Genomic DNA, 21,106 nt, shown 5'->3' with positions numbered 1-21,106 from the left:
TGTCTAATTTTGTCTCCTGTTGTGGTGTGACCAGCTTTGTGTCATCATTGGGTTGTAATGCCTACCAGAAGCCAACAGTCTTCACTCGTGTGTCTGCCTACAGCAGCTGGATTAGTGGAGTAAGTGCAATTATATCATCATTATAATAAAACTTTACATAAGGAACTAACAAGCAATCAATGTCATGACTGTATCTCATAATACTGTTTTTATTTCTTGTGCCATTTTGTTCATTTCAGATATAAGTGGAAAACTGAGAAGATGAAAGAAAAACATCCTCCATTTATCAGCTTTTAACATGGCAAGAAATATTTACAATAAACTTTACATCTAATCTTGGGCTGCTTTGAATCATTTTAAAGATTTGTGACCTTGTTTAATCCAGTTTAATCAAAAACAATAAATACATTTAGTAGAGCACTTAACTATTTGAAGTAATTTTTTTAAGTGGAGATTTAAATTGTTTATACGTAAAGGTCTTGACATATTAACTCCTTCAGACCATTGGAAACAAATTTATTTTTCTAATATGAGTAATGTCTGGTCACTGATTGGTCCCTGAGAAACCAACAACAATGAAAATATGCCGTCCATCGTAGTGGAAAAATGTATTAACTAAGGAGTTTGCTAAAATGTAGTTTTTTAGATAAATTTTTACATTTAAGGAGAGCAAAATATCAAGTAGGTAAAGTTGTTTAAAAAAAAATACATTTTGTATAACATTTTGGTGAAATTTCATGGGCAAAAAAGATCCCTTGTCAATAGTGACAAACAATGGTTATTTTGACTGTACCTTAAGGTGAATTAATTGACTATCTTATTGAATTAATCTAGAGAATATTTTAGTTTTTGCTATTTTTCCAGAAAAGACTTCATCAGATCGTAGGTAACAAACTGATATTAAGATATTAATACCAGCAGTATATCTATATCTTATATAAACTTTTATTAATTGAACAGAATTTTATACAAATGACTTGGAAATGAGAATAAAACAAAAGCCATTCATCCAAGGAAAACACACACAAAAATAAGTAAAATACAAAAAGACCATTAAAAAAACAAAACAGAAATGGAATAAACCTCGAACCAGACTCATTAGAACCTCATTAATATTAAAATGTATAATATTACCAATTATAAATCATTGTCCAATGACAAGAGTCAGTATGCATGCATTCAGCTAATATGAAATATAGCACTGTCTAATACATAACACAGTAACAAATCACTGCCATACAGTACATATAAGGTCCATACACTAACAAGTTAAGGACTGTAATAAATTCATAAATATATAACATAAATATCTAAATTAACCAGTTGAACCAAGTTCAGTTATGATCACATTTATGTTCACAAGCACCAAATTAAAATAAGTCAATAAATTCTCTAAAATTGTTTACATAATGTCATACAAAATGTGCAAAAATTCACAGTTATATTTGTATTAAGTGTATACCCTCCTGCTCATCCCCGCTGTCTGTATTTCTTTCTCTCTCTGTAAGAAAACAAAGAATACTGGTTAAAAAGGTTGATGTCACAGCTACTTTAGTGTCAATGTTCAGCCAATAAACCAAACAGCCAATAAACCAAGCATTCCTACCACTTACCCGATCAAAAACACTCAAAATAATACAGTGCTGAGTGTCAAACCGTAAAGAACTGAGAAAATTAAAGGACAATTTTGAAAATAAATCATCCAATTGTAAAGTAGTCCACTGAAGGTGAGCTTGTTGAAACGTGCTCAAACAGAATACACGGACACAACGCTTACCAAACAGTGGTTAAAGGAAACAATACTTGACAAAGACACATGGCAAACATGAGGGCTTAAATACAGACTAATGACTAAACAAAGGACACCTATGAACAATGAAACAATGGACCAATGACAGCATGACACATCAGACAAGGGAACACATGGCAGGATCACATGACTAACAGGGAATCACATGACATGAAACATGACTGACATGAAACAAAACCAAACCAAGACGTGACAGCAATATGTTCATTTCAGAGCGTCTGTACACAGAGCCAAAATAAAAAAGATCACCATGTTACTCACCACGGATTGTAACTTTATATCTCTTGTATTTAGTCTCTCGGCTGCTGATGATCAGTAGTTTATAGACTCCGGCATGTTCAGTTGTGCTGTTTCTTATGATCAGAGATCCAGTTTGATGATCCAGATCCAATATGTTTTTGAATTTCCCTTCAGCACCATAATATGTACAGGCCCTTTTATTTGTTTCTCTTTTAGCTATGAGTCTGTCTTCAGCTCCAAACAGCCACAGCATCAGATCATCATCTTGTGTTTCAGTTTCGTTGTGCAGCGTGACCGAATCTCCTTCCGTCGCTGACACAGTCTTCTCTTTATTTTGTCGCAGCATCGGAAAAAAGAGAAAAACATGGACATTATAACAGGTGATCTGAGCTCACTGCCACGGTAACATCGATTACCTGATTAATTAGGAGGTCAAGAGGGTACATTTTCTTCAATATTTATATTTTCTTCAATATTGTGATGGATTTCTGTGTTCCACATAAATAATCTATACAGGTTTGGATTTGGAACATTTCAATTATTTATTTAACCTGGACAATCAAAACCAGTGTTTCTAGAATAATAATAATAAAAAATGTTCTAGGAATGTTTTGCAAATATTCCCAAATTAGGACTTTTGTCGCACTTGAACCACAAATACACACACACACACACAAACACGAGTGACTGAATTCGAGGAGTTTATGTGGTTGTAATAAAAATAAAAAATAAAGTAAAAAATCCTTCCCATGACCCCCTTAGGAATGAATGGATTGCGAGGAATGCTTCAGTATACATGGAAAAACCTAAAAAAAAAGTCAAACTTTACCAAAAGATGATTTTATAATGTCTAGTAATTTAAAGGTAAATACTTTTTTTTTTAACTCCGAAAAAATGTATGAACAGCTAACTAAGACTTGAGAAAAAAACATTCCATGAACAATATATAAATAATGTTTTTATGTTAACGTTTTGAGTAAATTTTTGAAGAACAGATAAATTTGAACGAACATTCTATTTAATGTTACTGGAAGAACTTTGAGAGAACCTTGCCAGAGCGTCAGCTAAAGATCCAAGAACGTTCCTGTCAGCTGGAACGACATTTCAGCAGAATTTTGAATTTTTTTCACAAGATTCCTGTGTAAACTGTTGCCACCTCTTTCCTGCGTTAAAAAGTCTGATGTTTGAGTAAAGAAGGGGAAAGAGGGGGAAAACATGGCCTGTCGATCATCTTCTAGTAGTGGACTTTTATTTATTATATTCCTTGCTTTATCCACCAGATTAAATAATAGCCCAAATATCTTCAAACTTATGACAATTTGTAACTATTTTACGTTTTGGGCAAATTATTAGCTAAATCATATAAATACATACAATATAATGTGTACGTTTTTGTACAATCTGCTTAAACCCAAGTGTTAAGATATAGGGTTAGGGGTGGACCTTCATGCTTACGTTTTTGTAGGATTTACAGTGTACGAATTCATACAAATGTGCCGCCTTGTAACAAAGTTATGTTTTCCTGTGAGATCAGGTTGTTTTGTTTTTTTTCAGTTGTTTGTGTCTTTAACTATTAATAATCTGTGTTAAGACCATTAAAAGCATCAAAACAGTGCTAAATATGATTGTGTCACTCACCGTGGGCAATCACCATGAATCTCTTGCATGTGATCTTTTTGCCTCTGGTGATTTGTAGTGTATAAACGTCTGAATGTGCTCTGCTGATGTTCCTGATGGTCAGATCTCCAGTTCGCTGGTTTAACTGTAATTTGTCTCTGAATCTCCCATCAGGACCTTCATAGAATAAGGCCTGATTGGTGGCTGCGTTGAGTTCAGCTATGAACGTTTCTTTATCGCTAAACTTCCACAGTATCCGCTCATCATTCTTCAGATTGGTAACACCAGTTTGTAGAGTCACAGTATCTCCAACTGTATATTTCAGTGTATTCACTGCCAAAGAGAGAGAAACATATAGAAGAAACATGTGAATGTGAAAGTAAACCGCACTATCAATACTGTGATTATCTTGAGCTACTCACGCCAAACAAGAATGTTGAATTTCTTGTATGAGGCTTTATTGCTGCTCTTCATCTGTACTTCGTAAACTCCAGAGTCGCTGCTTTTGGTGTTTGTGATGGTGAGATCTCCCGTTCGACTGTCCAGCTCCAGTCTGTCTTTGAATCTCTCGTCGTCAACATCGTAGACGCTGGTCTCATTGGTTTGCCCATCAACTTTGGCTATGAGGGCGTTTTTAGGTTCAAACTTCCACAGAATCAGATCATCTTTCTGTATTTCGGTAATACCAGTCTGCAGATGGACAGACTCTCCCTCCGTGAATTTCAGTGTGTCCACTTCATTTCATAAAGAAATAGAAACAAAGCATGTTATGTGCATGATATGTGCAGATGAACAACTCAAATCACACTTTAGACCTCAATGAAGTGTAAAATGAACAAATTAACACGTTTACAGACAACACTGTAGAGTTTTAGAAGTATTTCACCCACATACCTCGTACAATAACCTTGAATCTCTTGATTTTGGCTCTGCTGCCGGTGATCTGCATCTGATAATCTCCAGATATTCGGATCCTGATGTCGCTGATGGTCAGATCTCCAGTCTGCTGGTCCAGCTGCAGTTTGTCGCTGAACCGCTCGTCGTCGGCGTACGAAATGTTACTGGCCTTTTTCTGTATTTGAGCGATGACCATGTCCTGCGGTCCAAATGTCCAGAGTACTTCATCCTCTCTCTGGATTTCAGTTGCACCGGTTTTCAGCGTGACAGAATTTCCCTCCGTCACCGACACCGTTTTTTTATTTTCTGTCTCAGCACCAAGATAAAAAAAGTTTTAACAGATTTTTCAAATAGTTAAAATTCAAAAGAAAAATTTACGAATAAACCACTAAATGTCTGAAGTCCCATCAGAAATAATAGCTTTGCTCCAAAACAGTGAGAATGCATTTGCAATGAAGGAGCTGTTCCAACAAGAAACAGATATTCACTCAGATATTAGTTTTCAATTTAATTCAAAAGCGTTGTTTACTGACACCGTTTGTGTCTGACTCTCAACATCATGGAGATGTTACAGCAAAAAACTGCAAAATCTCCTAGTGATCTGCATAAATAAGTAGCATTTTAAGGTGCAATCCTAATAAAGGGATGTTCTTTTTTTCTGTTGGTTTTCAATATATTTTAAAATGGTTTTCCAACACAGGTGCGCTCTTTATAGACACATGGCCCTCATTGTTGTAGCCGCGTTGAATCATCATCCAACAGCAATGATGACGATGACGTCGCCCGGATGATTGACAGATGGAAAGACTGGTTTTGGTTTTACTTAGTTCTTTGATTTGGCACAAATCTAGTTCTTTTCTCTTTACCTTTCTTTATTATAATCTAACTAATTACTTTGAGGTGTCCTTCTCATGTTGAGACTAATTGTAATAAATCACTTCCCTAAAACTCAATCGGGTGATGTGTTTGATGTTTTCCAGTACACGCTCATTATTTTAATGTTACATTCCTTAATCCCTCTAGATATTAAATAAGGTTGTAACAGTCACTTTTTAAAATGCATTTCTAGGATTATAGAACTTCCTGTATCTTAAGTGGGAACAAGAATCACAAACTGCTTTCCAGCTACAATCAATTCCTGTTTTTCTTAAGATCACCCACTGAATAATTTGTTAAAGATACAGTATTTCTCAATTGAAAAAAACATAGTTATGCAAATTAAATACACTTTTAAAACTCTCATATAGGATTATTCCTTTTGCTATATTAGCAGTAGATAATGATTACCTTTCCGTTTAGAGTATCTGAACATGTAGTAAATCACAGCCAGAGCTACAGCCACACACAGCAGGAGAAAAACACAAATCAGCACAATATAACCAGCGGACAAACCTGGATCTGGAATGGCTGCAGAGAGAAAGTCATTAGAATAAGTACATTTATTGTGGGATTTAAGGGAAATGCTCATTTAACATGATCAAACATGAGCTACTTACCAACAAAAACATTGAATCTCTTGTATAAGGTCTCTTTACTGTTGGAGATCTGTAGTTGATAAACACCAGCGTCTGCGGTTCTGAGGTCTCTGATGGTGAGATATCTCGTCTGATTTTCCAGATGTATTCTCTCTCTGTATCTCTCATCAGGACTGTATGTGATCTCATGAATCTTTATGTTCATTTCAGCTATAAAAGTGTCTGGATTCGTAGTTCCAAACGTCCACCGTATTAGATCATGTTTCTGTGAATCAGTAACACCAGTGTGTAGAGTCACAGAATCTCCTTCTCTCTTGTTTTCCAACCCTGCAAAAATCACATCTGGAAAACAAACAGGAACAGTTATGGTAAAAAGTCAAACATATTGGCCTGAACTATATAATCAATATAGATCTATCGGAGCTACTCACCATGGACAGTAACACTGAATGTATTGACTAAGGTCTCAGTGCTGATGATCTTTATATAATAATCTCCGGAGTGTTTGGTTCTGATGTCACTGATGGTCAGAGATCCAGTCTTATTGTCCAACTGCAGTCTGTCCACGAATCTCCCATCATCAACATCATATAATGAGACTGTCTGAGCTGTGCCCTCGATTTTAGCGATAATGGAGTTTTGAGATCCATACATCCACAAAAATATTCTCTGTATTTCAGTGACATTAGACTGCAGAATGACGGAATCTCCCTCTTTCACTGACATTTGTGTTGTCTCCCCAAACACACCTGAGAAATATAAAAAAACAAAATATAGCTGAAAGTTTTCAATATCAGTAAACTAGGCTACTCTTAAAAATAAAGGTTCCAAAAGGAGGGTTTTCTCAGCAGTGCCATAGAAGAAAGAAGAGCAATTTCTGGTTCTTCAAAAAACCTTTCAGTGATCAGTTCTTAAAAACATGTTACTCATAGTGCAAATTTTAATAATGTATAGAACCTTTTGTGCAATAGAAAGTTTGGTGTGGTTCTTCTTCATGGACATAGATGCCAATAAAGAAACTTATTTTTAAGAGTGTAACGCAGTCGATATTTAAATCTTATAGCGATTATTATTATCCTATTAGAACAGCCAACTATTACTACAGAATACACTAGGCTATAGAATTAAATATCATCATAAAATGAAAATAGATCTTGTCATTGTGGAATTTGTTCACGAATGATTGCGCAATATTTGCATAACAAAACAGAAGCAGTGTGAACCGTATGAAGGCTATGAATGAATGAATGTACATTCCGTCATGAATGTATCTTTAACCAATTTATGATGAGTTTATCATATGTTGATAACCTATAGTTATAACCAGGGTGCGATTTGCCGGGGGGGATGCGTGGGATTTCCCCCTTTCTGGTCAATGTATCCCTGCCTCTGCTTAATTATTTTTATCCCCGGTGGGGATAAATTTATCCCCCCCTCAAAGTGATCAGTGCTACTACACTAGTGGCGAGGCGGATCACAAAACTTATCACGGATCCGTGGTTTGATTAAAATCCTTTTTATTTTAAAATGCGCTACTTTGACTGGCTCCGCAGCCTCTCTGTAACCACCACTCTGCAGACTTGCTCAATGTCCCGCCCACGGCGCTATATGATTGGTTACACCTCACGAGTAATAGCCTATCAACACTTGCGAGACGGTTGCAGGTCTTTTTTTACGCTGCATATGCAGCATATTACTGAAGCGGGAATAAACATCACAATCTGATTATCTGTTTCTATGATGACAAGCAGAGTTAGTGCTGAGGTTGCACATACGGTGTTTTACTCAACTGAGGCTAAGCAAAGGTTTTTTGATTACTCACTCACTCTTGAGTGTCTGGCGTGAGTGATTTCAATGTTAAGTCAATGTAAAGACGCGTTTACGCGCGTCTAGAGGTCCTGCGGCGCGATGCGTGTCGCGCGGCGCGGTAGACGCGAAGCCCGAATGAGGCGAATTGACTTTGTCGGCCCGGCCCGACACATTAACTGTATGTTATGAGCCCGAGCCCAATTTAAACCCAGGGGTGGCGCCAGGGAAGTTGAGATGAAGCAAAGATGAAGTTGACGATCGCCATTTCCGTAGTGAATGCGCATATATGGAGAAATGCATGGATTACATCAGAGTGTTGCCTATTTCTTTTTGTTTTGAATTGTTTCGTTTAAAGACATTTCAAGCGTTCTTTAGATATATTTCTTAATATTCTCTTTGAGGCATACACTTAGTTTCGGTTAATTTATGATGAGATCCGCTTAAGTTATCGTGCAGTGCAAGTAACCGCGGCGGCGCCTCTGATTATAGCCTTTGTCTGCTATATTTGCTTCTTATTTATTAAATACACGCAATTCGTTGATGAAAAATGTATTAAAATTAAGATACAATTTATACAGAACGAAATTCACTTTAAAGAAAGGCTTTCTACAAAACAAAACTGAATGAAATAGTCAAAATCATGTCTAACCCACTCCAAGTCTCCCGATATATACTGCACATCCTATCTTACTCGTGCTGCTGTTCACTTTTCATAAATCAACATAGATGGAAAAAAATAACAATAATATTTTAACAAATATGAAACTAAATGAGCTTATTTAATGGCTACAACACATATAGTAGGCCTATACAGACACTCTATTTGTACAAATTGCTGCACATTCATTTACTGCTTCTGAATTTTGCACACATAAGTTGAAAGGCATTTGTTTGTGCATAGTAAAACATATCTGCAACATTTATCAAGTTCACGGATATTGTGCGTGCATTTATTAATTATTATCATAATGAATAATGCAACAAGGACAAATCATGTAAACTGCCTTGTTTGTTTATTCAGAATGAAATGGATCGCAAATGGATCTGAAAGAAGAAACGTAAAAAATAAATAAAATAAAATAAAAATAAAACGTGAAAAATTATGAACACAGAAAATGAACTTTGGATGAACTTTGGATGGCCTAGGAGGAGTAGCCCTAGTAGGCTACAACTCTAATTTAATTCAACAAGGTTTTAGAATATAGAATATTTTTTAAACAAAATAAATATTTTTAAAGATTATTATCCCGGGCCGGTGTGATGCGTGCGAGTGGAGGAGCATGACACGTGACGTGTTGCATTTTGTAACACAAGTGCTGGATCAAGGGCCCGGGTCGGGTCGGGTCAAATTCGGGCTCGGGCAGAGAATCTAAACTCTGATTTATCTGATCCTGTCCATTAGCTTTGATCCATGTACGGCTTTTCAGAATGTCACCAAGTACAAATATTTGTAATAGTATGTAATTTTTCAGCACGAAAACTCTTGTTAGCTAGCTGGGAACAATGAAAAGGGTCCAGAGCAGCAAATGCAGTGAATGAAGTTCTTGTTCTCATGATTTATTTTTATGAATAAAAATGTTTCAAAACATCCCCCCCTCTGTTTTTTTCACAAATCGCACCCTGGTTATAACTGTTGGTGTGGATATCCGACGCCAAAAGCCACGATCGACAACCCCGCCCCCTGGATTAGGCTACTGCAGAACAGACAAAAGCAATGATTTAGCTTTTCTTATTCTTTGCAAATTATCTTCCTTACATGAAAATGTTCCGATTCATTAAAATTACAGCGACGGTGAAATTCGTATTTCCCCGTATCTGTTGTAGACTAATATGTGACATTTTACGTATAAGAACATAGGTCTGAATGTGAAACCGAAAGAATGACGAACCGATGACTTACCTTGAAAAAATAATGCGAAAGAAAAGAGCAATGACAGTTTCTTCATATTGTTTTAGAATCCTAGATCATAACCATGACTCGACTTGATGAGGTGATCGACCGTGCCGTGGCGTTTCTGTCGTATAAACGAGCTACAAACGACGAGTGACAGTGACAGCCCAGCAAACACATTTACGTTGTGGCAACGTCTCTGGCACGTTGCATTTCTGCTATGGCAACGTTGCTGTATACGTGCTCGCAACATTGTAACAACGTAGAATTGTAAGACGTGACAGGGCTGTAGCAACGTTGTTGCGCGACATTCAGCAACTGAGAGACGACGTTCTGACAATATTTTTATATGGTGTATTTTGTTAGATAATTATATCCTTTTTATCATTTATTGTTTATCTATATTATTTAATGGGGCTATCAACACCTGCAAGTGTAGCCTACACTTTAAAGAGTAAAAATGACAGAAGGTTTCGTTAATTCAACTTTATTAAAATTGCATATAATCAAATTGCACTTCCAAAAGTCATACATTTGTAAAAAAAAAAAAATAAAAATAAAATAAATAAATAAACGAATACACATTTATTTTAAGTATAATAAATAAAACATGAAAAGCAAAGGCAGATCAGAACATTTAATGAACAAAACCGGGTCTGTATGGCAGATAGTAGCCGAGCAGGTGTCACCGGGGAAACATATCCACAAATCCAGAGGAGAAAAGAAACGAATGAGACTAAATAGCGGAAAAATCTAACGAAAAACTAAACAGTGCGAGCGATGCTTCATTAATCACATTAGAAATTAAAGCTGTAGGTTGTGTTTGATAGCTGAGGTAACTGTTAGGCTAAACGCAATACTCACGTATCCTTGCTCGATGATGAATGAGAACACAATGAGCCCAACAACAGGTGGTTGGAATTTAAAAGGCTGATTTTCCCGCTTCAGGGCAGTGACGAGTAGGCTACATTATGTAGTCCAGTGGTTGTCAAGACACCCTAGGCACAACCTTAAGCAATGGCCCTGAACGATGGTTTAATGTCAACATTGTGACAACGCTGTAACAACTTCACCACACAACGTAGTTATAGCAACCTTTTGGCCATGTTGTTAAAACGTTGTTAGAAGGTTGGCTACGTTGTGCCAACGTTCTGTGTTTGCTGGGAGTGCCGTCACGGATAGCAAAAAAAGTGTCGACTCACTGTTGAGGAATTTTGAACAGATATAGGCCGGTTATCACAAAACAACGAATGTTCGTTGAATATCATTTAGGTTATGCACAAATGTTATTTTACTGTTTTACAGTAATGCTCATTTTCAAGTCAAAACAGAAATGTAATATTTATAACATAGGTCTATAATTGTAACCACACCAGACTCAGACATATTATTCACTCGCAGACTACATCTCCCATCATTCTCTGCCTGGACTCATCAGCACTCATTATCACATTCACCTGTATCTCATATTCTTGTTTAGTTCACCCCATATAAGCCTGGTTCACCCCTTCACTCAGGGTGAAGTTTTGTATGTTGTTGCACTGCACTTCTGAGCGTTTTCCCTGGTTTTCATGTCTCTTGGTTTTTTGGATTTCTTGCCTGTTCTCTGGATAACTCTTTTGCCTCTGACCCCTGCCTGTTTTGTTTGTTTGTTTGTTTGTTTATTTGTTTGTTTGGACTGCTTACCTGTGTTTCGACCATTGCCTGTTTCTTGGATTACGTGTATTAACCCTAATAAAGCTGCATTTGGATCCTCTACCTTCGAGTCTCGGAGCAGTTTCGTAACAATAATATGCTGTTGGTTTCCAATCTCTATCTAGTGTTCTTGCTTGTAGTTTCTGTCATTGTACTCATGAGGGCAGAGGAAGGCAAAACCTGTTCACAGATCAGTATATTTTCCATTTAACTTCCTTTGAGTATTCAACATGCAATCAGCATTAGACAAAGCTTGTATCCATGCATGGCCTGTTAATGTTTTTTAATAAAGTTTGGAACAAAACTAATAGGACTTCAGTAAGTCAATGTGTCGTCATGGGACTATTCAATGTATGTACATTGTATGTACATTTTAATGATCATCAATCAGAAATGCGTAAAGTAACTTGTGTGGTGCCTCAGGGTTCTTTGATTGGTCCTAAGTTGACATCTGTAAGGTATCCGATTTGTTAAAATGTGTTTTATTCGCAGATGACACAACACTGTATGTATCTGGGGATAATCTTCACCAACTAATTACTGATGTGACTAGAGAACTATCCAGAATCAAGCAATGGTTTGACCGAAATAAACTATTCTTTAATCTAAGTAAAACCAAATATATTATATTCAGTAATCGACAAACTAAAACCAGCATGAGCTTAAAGATTGATGATGTGGTACTAGAAAGGGTGCATGAAAACAAATTTCTTGGAATAATATTAGACCATAAATTATCCTGGAAACCACACATCGCTCATGTTCAATCAAAACTGTCCAAAATAATAGCCATATTACATAAAACCAAGTATTTTCTAATTACGCCTACTTTGTATATTCTGTATTGTTCTCTATTTGTTCCATACATTTCTTACTGTGTTGAAATATGGGGGCATGCACACCACAAACACAAAACCTATTTTTATTTTACAAAAAAAAGCCATAAGGATAGTCAATCATTCACCGTATCATGAACCGACAAACGCAATATTCTGCAAACTTAAAGCAATAAAATTTTCCGGTCTAGTCACTTGAAGACTTGACCTTTATGTTCAAAGTCAATAGGAAAATATTGCCTGAAAATATACTATGTTTGTTTGAAAACAGGGAACAGAAATATATTTTAAGAGGAGAGAACATGTTTAAAAAACAAATGGTCAGAACAAACTTTAAAATGAACACCATTTCGGTAAAAGGGGTCGACTTGTGGAATGGTCTCATCGATGAACTTAAGAGGAGCAATTCCATTTATTACTTTAAAAAACAGTTTAAAATCTTAATTTTTGACACATACATGGGTGCTTAAGAAAAATTGTCTAAGATAAGTTTATGTATAATTGTTGTGCATAAATTGATACAACACAAGCAACAAACAAACATTTGTAATTGCTTAAAAAAAAGATGTGTGTATGAATGTATGTATATATGTATGTATATTAGTATATATACAGTATGTGTATATATGTATGTGTGTATGTATATATATATATATATATATATATATATATATATATATATATGTGTATATATATATGTATATTGTTTATGCTTAATTTTTGATGGGTTGATGTTGTTCTGTAAATAGGGTAGGCGTAATAAGCCTCGGCTTCAGCCTACACCTTTTCGGTTACCCTCCTTGTTTGTAACGAATTTGCTGTAGGCCTATATACATTTTGTTTTATGTTTTGTAACCGAATAAACCTTCATTCATTCAATGTACTAAAAGTTTGAAAGGTACACATTTAAAGTTCAGTAGGCTACTTCTAAACTTGACATTGTATCAAAAAATATAAAATAATAATAAGATACAAGGCCATTGAAAAGATAGTTGACAACAAAAAAGGATATTGTTTGATTTATACTGTAAAATGCTACACACCAGAGTAGGCCTACTGACTTCACAGTCTCTCTATACTTACCGCTAAACAAGGAACTGTATCTCATCTCAGCAAGAAACAGTTTCAGGGTTCATTTCAAATAAGTCTTTACCTCTTTAGACTCGTGAAGGGTTAGCAGGTTGCAAGTTCTTGAAGAAAATGCATCACACATGTCTGTGGATATTGTACTTAGCTGGTAAGGTGTAAAGGTTTGTTTCTTTTAGTTACTGTTTTAGTAAAGCATCATCAGTTGTGACTGTGAATCTTTTCCTGCGCTTGTTCTCCAGGTGTGTTTGGTGTTGAGGCCGGTGAAACAGAGACAGTATCAGTGATGGAGGGAGATTCTGTCACTCTTCACACTGATGTTCGTGTGATAGTGTGAACGTTTGGACAGCAAGACACTCACATCGCTAAAATCAACAGAGTTCACAATGAGACCTTTCTCGATGGTGCCGATGAGAGATTCAGAGACAGACTGAAGCTGGACTATCAGACTGGATCTCTGATCATCACAAACACCAGCACAGAACATGCTGGACTTTATAAAATCGAAATCGTTGTTGAAAACAAGGTCTCGAACAAGAATTTCATTGTCACCGTCTATGGTAAGCAGAGCATTATACTGTATGTACATTTGATTTACCTCTTGCCATATTCGTATTTCAAGTAGGATTATTAAATTATCATAATATAATATGTTAAGATATGGGGTAAAATATGGGCTGGTGGGTAAATTGAGCCACAAATTAAACTTAAAGGTAGGGTAGGTTCAAATTTGTTTAAACTGTCTTTATATACCAATACATAATTAAAATGTAAGTGCTCTGAAAAAGAGAGTATAAAAATCGAGTGACTGTAGACCTTTTAATCTGCAATAAACACAGCTCATTATTTCCATTCGGGACGAAACAATTGATTGGTTTGGGCGACTGTCACTCACTCTCGCAACCATGGCTACCACCATTGCTGCTACAAGATCTGCCCATATGCGCGCGCACCCGTTTGATTTGAGGAGTGCAAGAGAGGCGCGGAACCTACGAAGAGTAAAATTATGGCAGAGAAAGAGCATTCAAAATTCAAAGCATCTGCATATGCAGTCAGCGAAGGCAAACAAGGCAAAAACTACTTCCTCGGACCCTGGTTGCCCGCACTCGGACCTGTCCTCGAACCGACGATGCGGTACCTGTCACCGGAGTAACGTTAGTCCTCATCAGAGTCAACAATGTTTTCATCATGTAAACTCTTACATGCAAAACACCGTATATGTTATGAATCTTACACGAAATTCACCTTCATCACAGTGTAACTGATGGTAATGGAAAAACGTGTATCAATGCAGCCTGTTTTTAGCTTTGCCTTATAAATATAGCTCGTTACCGAATCAAACAAAATATATTTTAAACTTTACCAGTATCGATATGCTAGCTTGATAGTGAGTAGGCTACTAAAAGCCATCTTATTTGTTTATATTTATAGTGATAAAGTTAGGTTTATTACATGTGATTCTGACATGATGTCACTGCATGCACTGCGCTCCTTCCTCTCCACTCGTCTCAGGTAATAAATGCGTCTTCCAGCTGAGCCTGAGCGTTTGGCGTCGCGCGGTCATGTGTTTTGGGGGCGTGGCTTTGGAAGGAGCTCAGAAGGGAGGGGGTGGAGTGAATGGAAATAATGAGCTGTGTTTACAACAGTCGTGAGAGGTCTACAGACACTCGATTTTTATACTCTCTTTTTCAGAGTACTTACATTTTAATTATGTATTGGTATATAAAGACAGTTTAAACAAATTTGGAATGTTTTTTTTTTTTTTAGAAAAAACCTACCTACCCTGCCTTTAAGGGAACAGTGCAAAAGATGATTTGCCAAGGATAAGGCATTATGACATGACTTCTGTAAAGTTGCTTTGAATAAAATGAAAACAAAAATTACTTGATTACAAGTAAGTAATTGATTTTTTTTTTATCATATATGGTGCATTATTTTATTTTAAAATATTTAAAAACATGAGATGGGAGGAAAACATTTATTTATTTTTAATGCTTTTTCTTTCTTTCGCAAAAGTTTTGCAATACCCTGATAAACTTTGCATTCGCTCACAAAAACTTTGCATACTCTCGCAAAACTTTTGCAAGAGAATGCAAAAGCGCTGAAATATATTTTTTCCTCCCATCTCCTATTTTTCCCATCATCGCATGTCCCTTTTAAGGAGTCTGTACTTTGTCCCTGACATGTCATCTATGGCAAATCTTCCACTTGGTCTGTTATTGTGGTATTGCTTAATCTACATTCCTAAATGTCATTTAAAATCAGAGCTATCTTTGGCTGGTTGCTTTTCATGTTGGTCAAACTTTTCTCTCTTTTTTATTCTCAGTCCAGAATGAAAGCTTCAACTGATGAAGGGTGAATCAAAGAGTTTTTACTAGACTTAATCATAATGTGAGGGAAATAAAAAATCCTTTCAATGAGGAAGTTCACAATGCAAAACTCATCACTTCTCTGTTCAGGCAAATGGTGGTTCAAATATGGGAAATACCCAAATACTGTATCCCATTTCTCCATGAAAAAAAAAACAAACAAAAAAAACAACCTTTTTTAGTGTGGCACCTTATATAAGCTAATATATATTTCACAGTGCCAACTTTACTTCTAATACTTGTGACATCTTAAAATTGTGACTTTAAACTGTATTTCACAATTATGACATATCTCACAATTACGACTTTAATTCTCAGAAGTGCGTTTTTTTTTTGCGTTTCATTTTCTTATAATTCTTTGTTTATAAACTCACAATAAAACACTGGCACTTACTCTGACTTTATTTTGGTGTCTCTTTATTTTTTTGTGTTATTCAGCTCTTCTGCACATTCCTGTCATCACCAGATATGCACAAAATCCTTCACCATCCAACTCAAATTGTTCATTGCTGTGTTCAGTGTTGAATGTGTGTGATGCGACTCTCTCCTGGTACAAAGGAATCAGTGTATTGTCCAGCATCAGTGTGTGTGATCTCAGCATCAGTCTCTCTCTACCTCTGGAGGTGGAATATCATAAAAACACCTACAGCTGTGTGCTGAACAATCCCATCAGAAATCAATCTCAACATCTGGACATCAGAGGACTCTGCCAGATACGTTCAGGTATGACATTTGTGATATGATGGGGTGAACTATCCCTTTAAATACGATTATCACTCCTCTTTTAAGTTAAAAAACGACATTCATTCAATACTTTTTGTACGGTTTAATACAATGTCTTTTTGTACAAGAGTAGAGTTCAACATAAGCCTATACTATCAATGAAGTGGGGTCTATGTGTTTTAATCAGTTTTATTTTGATAAACATGACACAATATAATATTGTGACATGAAAAGAGCTTTTACTGACATTTTAAGACATTCTACTATGGAGCTTATAATATGACAATATTATTTTAATTTTAATTGTGTAAATCTGAATTATTTACAAGTGTAATCTAACAAATTAGAATTTTATGTGGTAATTAACACAATTCAAATTCAAATCATATTGTCATATTATAAGCTCCATATTCTGTTTTCACAATCAAAACAACTGTGAATGCCGCTTGCAATGTTTACTTTGTCACTGCGTAGCACTGAATATAGAAAAGTAAGGAACTTGCATCCTATTGCATTTTGTATTGTATTATTGAATTATTAATTGTATTAAATCTAAGATAAGAATAAGAATCTCTTCAGCTGCACATGCTTAGACAGTCAAAGGATGTTCCTGTAGTTTGCCCATGAGTTTGCCACTGTTCAAACAATGAGAAAGCTGAGTTTGAACGGGCAAATCTTAAAGTGTTGAAACTGTTTTATCACATTGAACATGACAGATAGTAGCCTACAAACTCCATCAGACTCTCAAAATGAACACTGTAAGATTAATTTGACCTTTGAAAGATTGAATCAAATGTTGCCAAGTACTTTAAATTGATTTCACAATTATAATAACAAAACAGGACTGTATTTCTTGATACATTGTCTGATTTAACCCTATATGCCACTGTCAGCTGTAAACAGAAAGCTTTGATTGTCACAGAATGAGCCGTCTCAGCGTTTACAGGAACAGAGATCTTCTGGCTGTGACTGAACATGTGCGATTCAGATCCATTAGCCGTATTAGAGAAGCGAAAGCTTAAAAATGAGACGATCAGTCAGTTTTTAAATGAGTCAGAAAAAGCAGCAAACCCTGTAGGCTTGTAGTTTTGACACTGATTATTATATCATTGTGATTTCAAACAGAATTACATAGCTGAGAAAGACTTTCATCTTCATATGAACTGAAGGGTCAGATTCCGGAATCCATAGCCGCTTCAATGTATATATATATTCTTTTGAGTGATTTATAATCAAGTTAGTAATCAATAATCAGTATTTTTTCTTTCTTACATAAATTATTTAAATGACTTCTTAAATCATTTATTTTACTTTTGGTGAATAGTGGTGAATGTTGTCTGCACCTCTAAGAACATGTTATCTGGATGTTTTTGGAAACTGTTCTGTTTATAGTTCAAGCTCGTCCAATTTCAACCATGATGAAGCTGTGTGTGCGCACCAGTATTATTTGTTACAGATTAGTATTGGTGGACAACTGGCACTTTTGGTGAGGTGAACACAAGATGAAATGACAAGCTGGCACCTAGATAAAGCAGTTGTGTGAGCTCTGCGGGACACCTCAGGGTGTCAGCCGTATCATTGATGAAGAGATGCTTCTGCCTCAGTCCATTTGTGGAAATGAACGGTTTATCTATTTCTTAGCCAATCAGATTCATTCAACCTGACATGATGACGTGTTAGTGACATGTGTAAGAGTATAATTGATGTTGTTCTGAGACTGTACGCCAGAGCGGCCTATGAACTCCTTCTGCGATTTATTATAATTCTGACTCTTGTCTTTAATTGACTGCATTCATCATATCTGGTCCTTGAGCCGTTAACTGTAAATTCCCCAACACCACTGTGCTAAATCTGTAACATTATAAGGTATACATTAAAAGTGATTATTTGTATTATTGTTGTCTATTCAGGCATGCAGTTTTCCCATTCAGCGAGAAGAATGAAAGTTTATCTAGGCCTAAATGTGCTGTAAATGTGAGTCAAAATAAAACAAGGACAATAAACATGATTTGATCTTATTTGTTGATGAATAGTTTGTGCTTATGAGTGTGTCTATTAATGAATGTATGTGCTAAGTGTGTGTAATGATAAATGGCTTCTTTTCCACTGCTCATATGAAACTAAAGGTGCAGAAACTAGTTTGAGCATTTTGTTCTTTGTATTGAGCCAATAGGTCAGTTGGTGACAGTATGATCTTATTGGTCAAATGTTTTTTTTGTTTTTCTTTGTTTGTTTCACAGGTGAGAGTTCACAAAAAAACAAACAAAAAAAAAAAAAAAATCAACAGATTTTAAAATCAACTCATTGACTTTCTGTCACCAAAACAACTCAATTATATTTGCCCACTTGATCACTGTTGATTTGAAGCATTCATGTTAGTTAAGACCAGGTCAAGACCAAGACCATTGTGAGTTGAAACCAAGACAAGACCAAGACTTATGAGGAGTTGAGATCCTTAAGGCCTGTTCACACCGGGACGAATTTCGCGCGCGTTATTCGCCAGCGTTTTTCAACGCGTTTTTTGTGTTCACACCCAAGCGATTTTCGCTGACGATGAGCCGAGTGAACATGCAAATTCATTCCCTGACATTAGATGGCGCGATTGTCAAACGTTCGTGGGAAAAAGTTACAAGCCTATGTACATGAAAGACAATTAAGTAAAATAAAACTCACCATCAAGGCCCATTTGCTCTGCAATACCACTCCATAACAGTTCTCTTTTATCAAGATTTTTGTAGTCGCGTTTGTCATATAGTTCTTTATGTTCCGACACCAACGAGGCCAGCAGCTCTACATTCATCTTGCCTTGCATCTTCCTCGTCTTATTTCTTCCCAGCAGTGTACGCTATCTTCTTCGCCTGTATGTGTGCTCGGCAAGACCGTTTTGTGTTTGAGCGCCCCAAAGTTGTGTTTTACTGTAACTTCAGAAGCTCCAGACACGTGAGCAAAAGCGCCAATCTCATTGGTCGGATAGTTTTTGACGCGGCGCGTCAAACCAAAAAAACGAACCCGAGGCGTTTTTTTAAAAATGACGCTTTTACGCGTGGCGTTTTTCGCGTCGGTGTGCACACTCACATTCCCAGCTGGCATTTTAACGTAGAGTCAGCGTTGAATCAACGTCAGGTGTCAGTGTTGGATAACCGTTGGATTTTGTTTAGATTTTGCAAATCTAATCAACGTTGAAATAGCAACGTCATTCCAACGTCAATCTAATCAACGTTGAAATAGCAACGTCATTCCAACATCACGTTTCTCAACATAGGTGAATTCGCCAACATTGAATCAATATTGATTTTGGTTTAGATTTTGCAAATCTAATCAACGTTGAAATAGCAACGTCATTCCAACGTGAATTCGCCAACATTGAATCAATATTGATTTTGGTTTAGATTTTGCAAATTCAATCAACGTTGAAATTTCAACGTCACTATAAAGTCCTGCTTTTCAACATAGTTTATTTTGTTAAACTGTTTTCACTAAAGTATTGATGTGTTCAACAATAACACCAAACACCTTGAAATGGATACATAAACACTAAGTTTGCGGACACGCACAGTCAGCTAGGAAGAAGCCAATTGGTCAAAGCAAGACCAGGAAGAAGATTAATAAAGACATTTCACTGACGTAAGAAACATGCTTTATTGCATGGCTGCAAGTGTGCCAACATTTCACACAACATCATTTTACACATGTCGAACTTTAACCCTTAGAAAAACGGCCCAAACATTGGGCAACATTGAACACGGCTGGTTAAATCTTCCCTTCTCGTTACTTCTTTCTGCTACCACCACCTATCCTCTCTGGTGCATATTTCAAGTATTTGGCCATGTATTCGTCTACTTTTGTTGTAGTTGTATCAAATGAGCTCAAGACAGTGTCTGATGAGGGGGGAAAAAACAGATCAGTATTAGCAAACGTTAACCTCTCAAATTAAAATATTTTGCAAATATCAACTTTTGTGGAATTGCCAATGTTTCAAGTATATAAATTAGTATTTATCAATGTGCAAGGTCATTGATAATCATGTGCTTGGGCAAGCAACAAAAGGCAGTTGGTAGTAACCAGTGCTGCCAGTAGAGAAGTTAGTCTAGAGCCCAGAATGGAGTATTATATATAATATTAGAGCATGCTCTGTAGAGTCCTCCAACTAAAATGATTTCTTCTTTTCTTATGAATTATTATTCTGCTTACTATATTCAATTATTTAAAACACTGTTACAAAACTACTATGTTAAAGCAAACTCACCACAGATTATCTTGTAGAGACGGGTCTTCATGAAGGCAACCTTCCCACTTCTTCCTCTGAGGCTCATTATGGCCATCATTTTATTTGTCATAGTTCTGCCATGGTAAAACAGATTTATATTAGAATATTATATTGCAATCAAGTTCATTATGAAAATGTAGCAGAGAGCGAGTAAGTGGGTGTGTGGGGGGAGTGCATGACAGTATATGACAGTGAACATCACTGTAAACTAATGCAAAAAAGGAACATAAAGTTACTTACGCAGTCATTGACTTCTTCACATGGTCTGCAGCATCAACGCCTCCCAACGTCTTCAGATGTTTACTCTGAAAAGAACAAGAAACAAGAAATTAAAAATATAACCAGAAAAAGTGGTCAGTAGAGTCCAGACCTCCACAAAGCAGGCACATGA

The 21,106-nt window shown here is 36.2% G+C and overlaps 2 protein-coding genes across 2 annotated transcripts in view; one reads left to right on the top strand and one right to left on the bottom strand.

Moving 5' to 3' along the window:
- Positions 1-21,106, top strand: part of LOC309476146 (uncharacterized protein) — a 122,742-nt gene that overhangs the window by 30,019 nt on the left and 71,617 nt on the right. The gene's annotated exons all lie outside the window — the stretch shown is intronic.
- On the bottom strand, positions 924-6,765 carry LOC309474899 (uncharacterized protein; the record flags this gene model as incomplete). Its single annotated transcript, XM_082137518.1, has 8 exons — positions 924-1,501; positions 2,072-2,377; positions 3,689-4,000; positions 4,090-4,401; positions 4,562-4,870; positions 5,852-5,971; positions 6,061-6,381; positions 6,471-6,765. The coding sequence occupies 8 exons, from the start codon at positions 6,763-6,765 to the stop codon at positions 1,440-1,442; spliced, it is 2,037 nt and encodes a 678-aa protein (XP_081993644.1). The 3' UTR covers positions 924-1,439.

This window comes from Leuciscus leuciscus (assembly GCF_965113295.1).
Source record: "Leuciscus leuciscus genome assembly, chromosome: 15".
NCBI classification, from domain to species: domain Eukaryota; kingdom Metazoa; phylum Chordata; class Actinopteri; order Cypriniformes; family Leuciscidae; genus Leuciscus; species Leuciscus leuciscus.
This window is presented reverse-complemented; position numbering and strand designations above follow the sequence as displayed.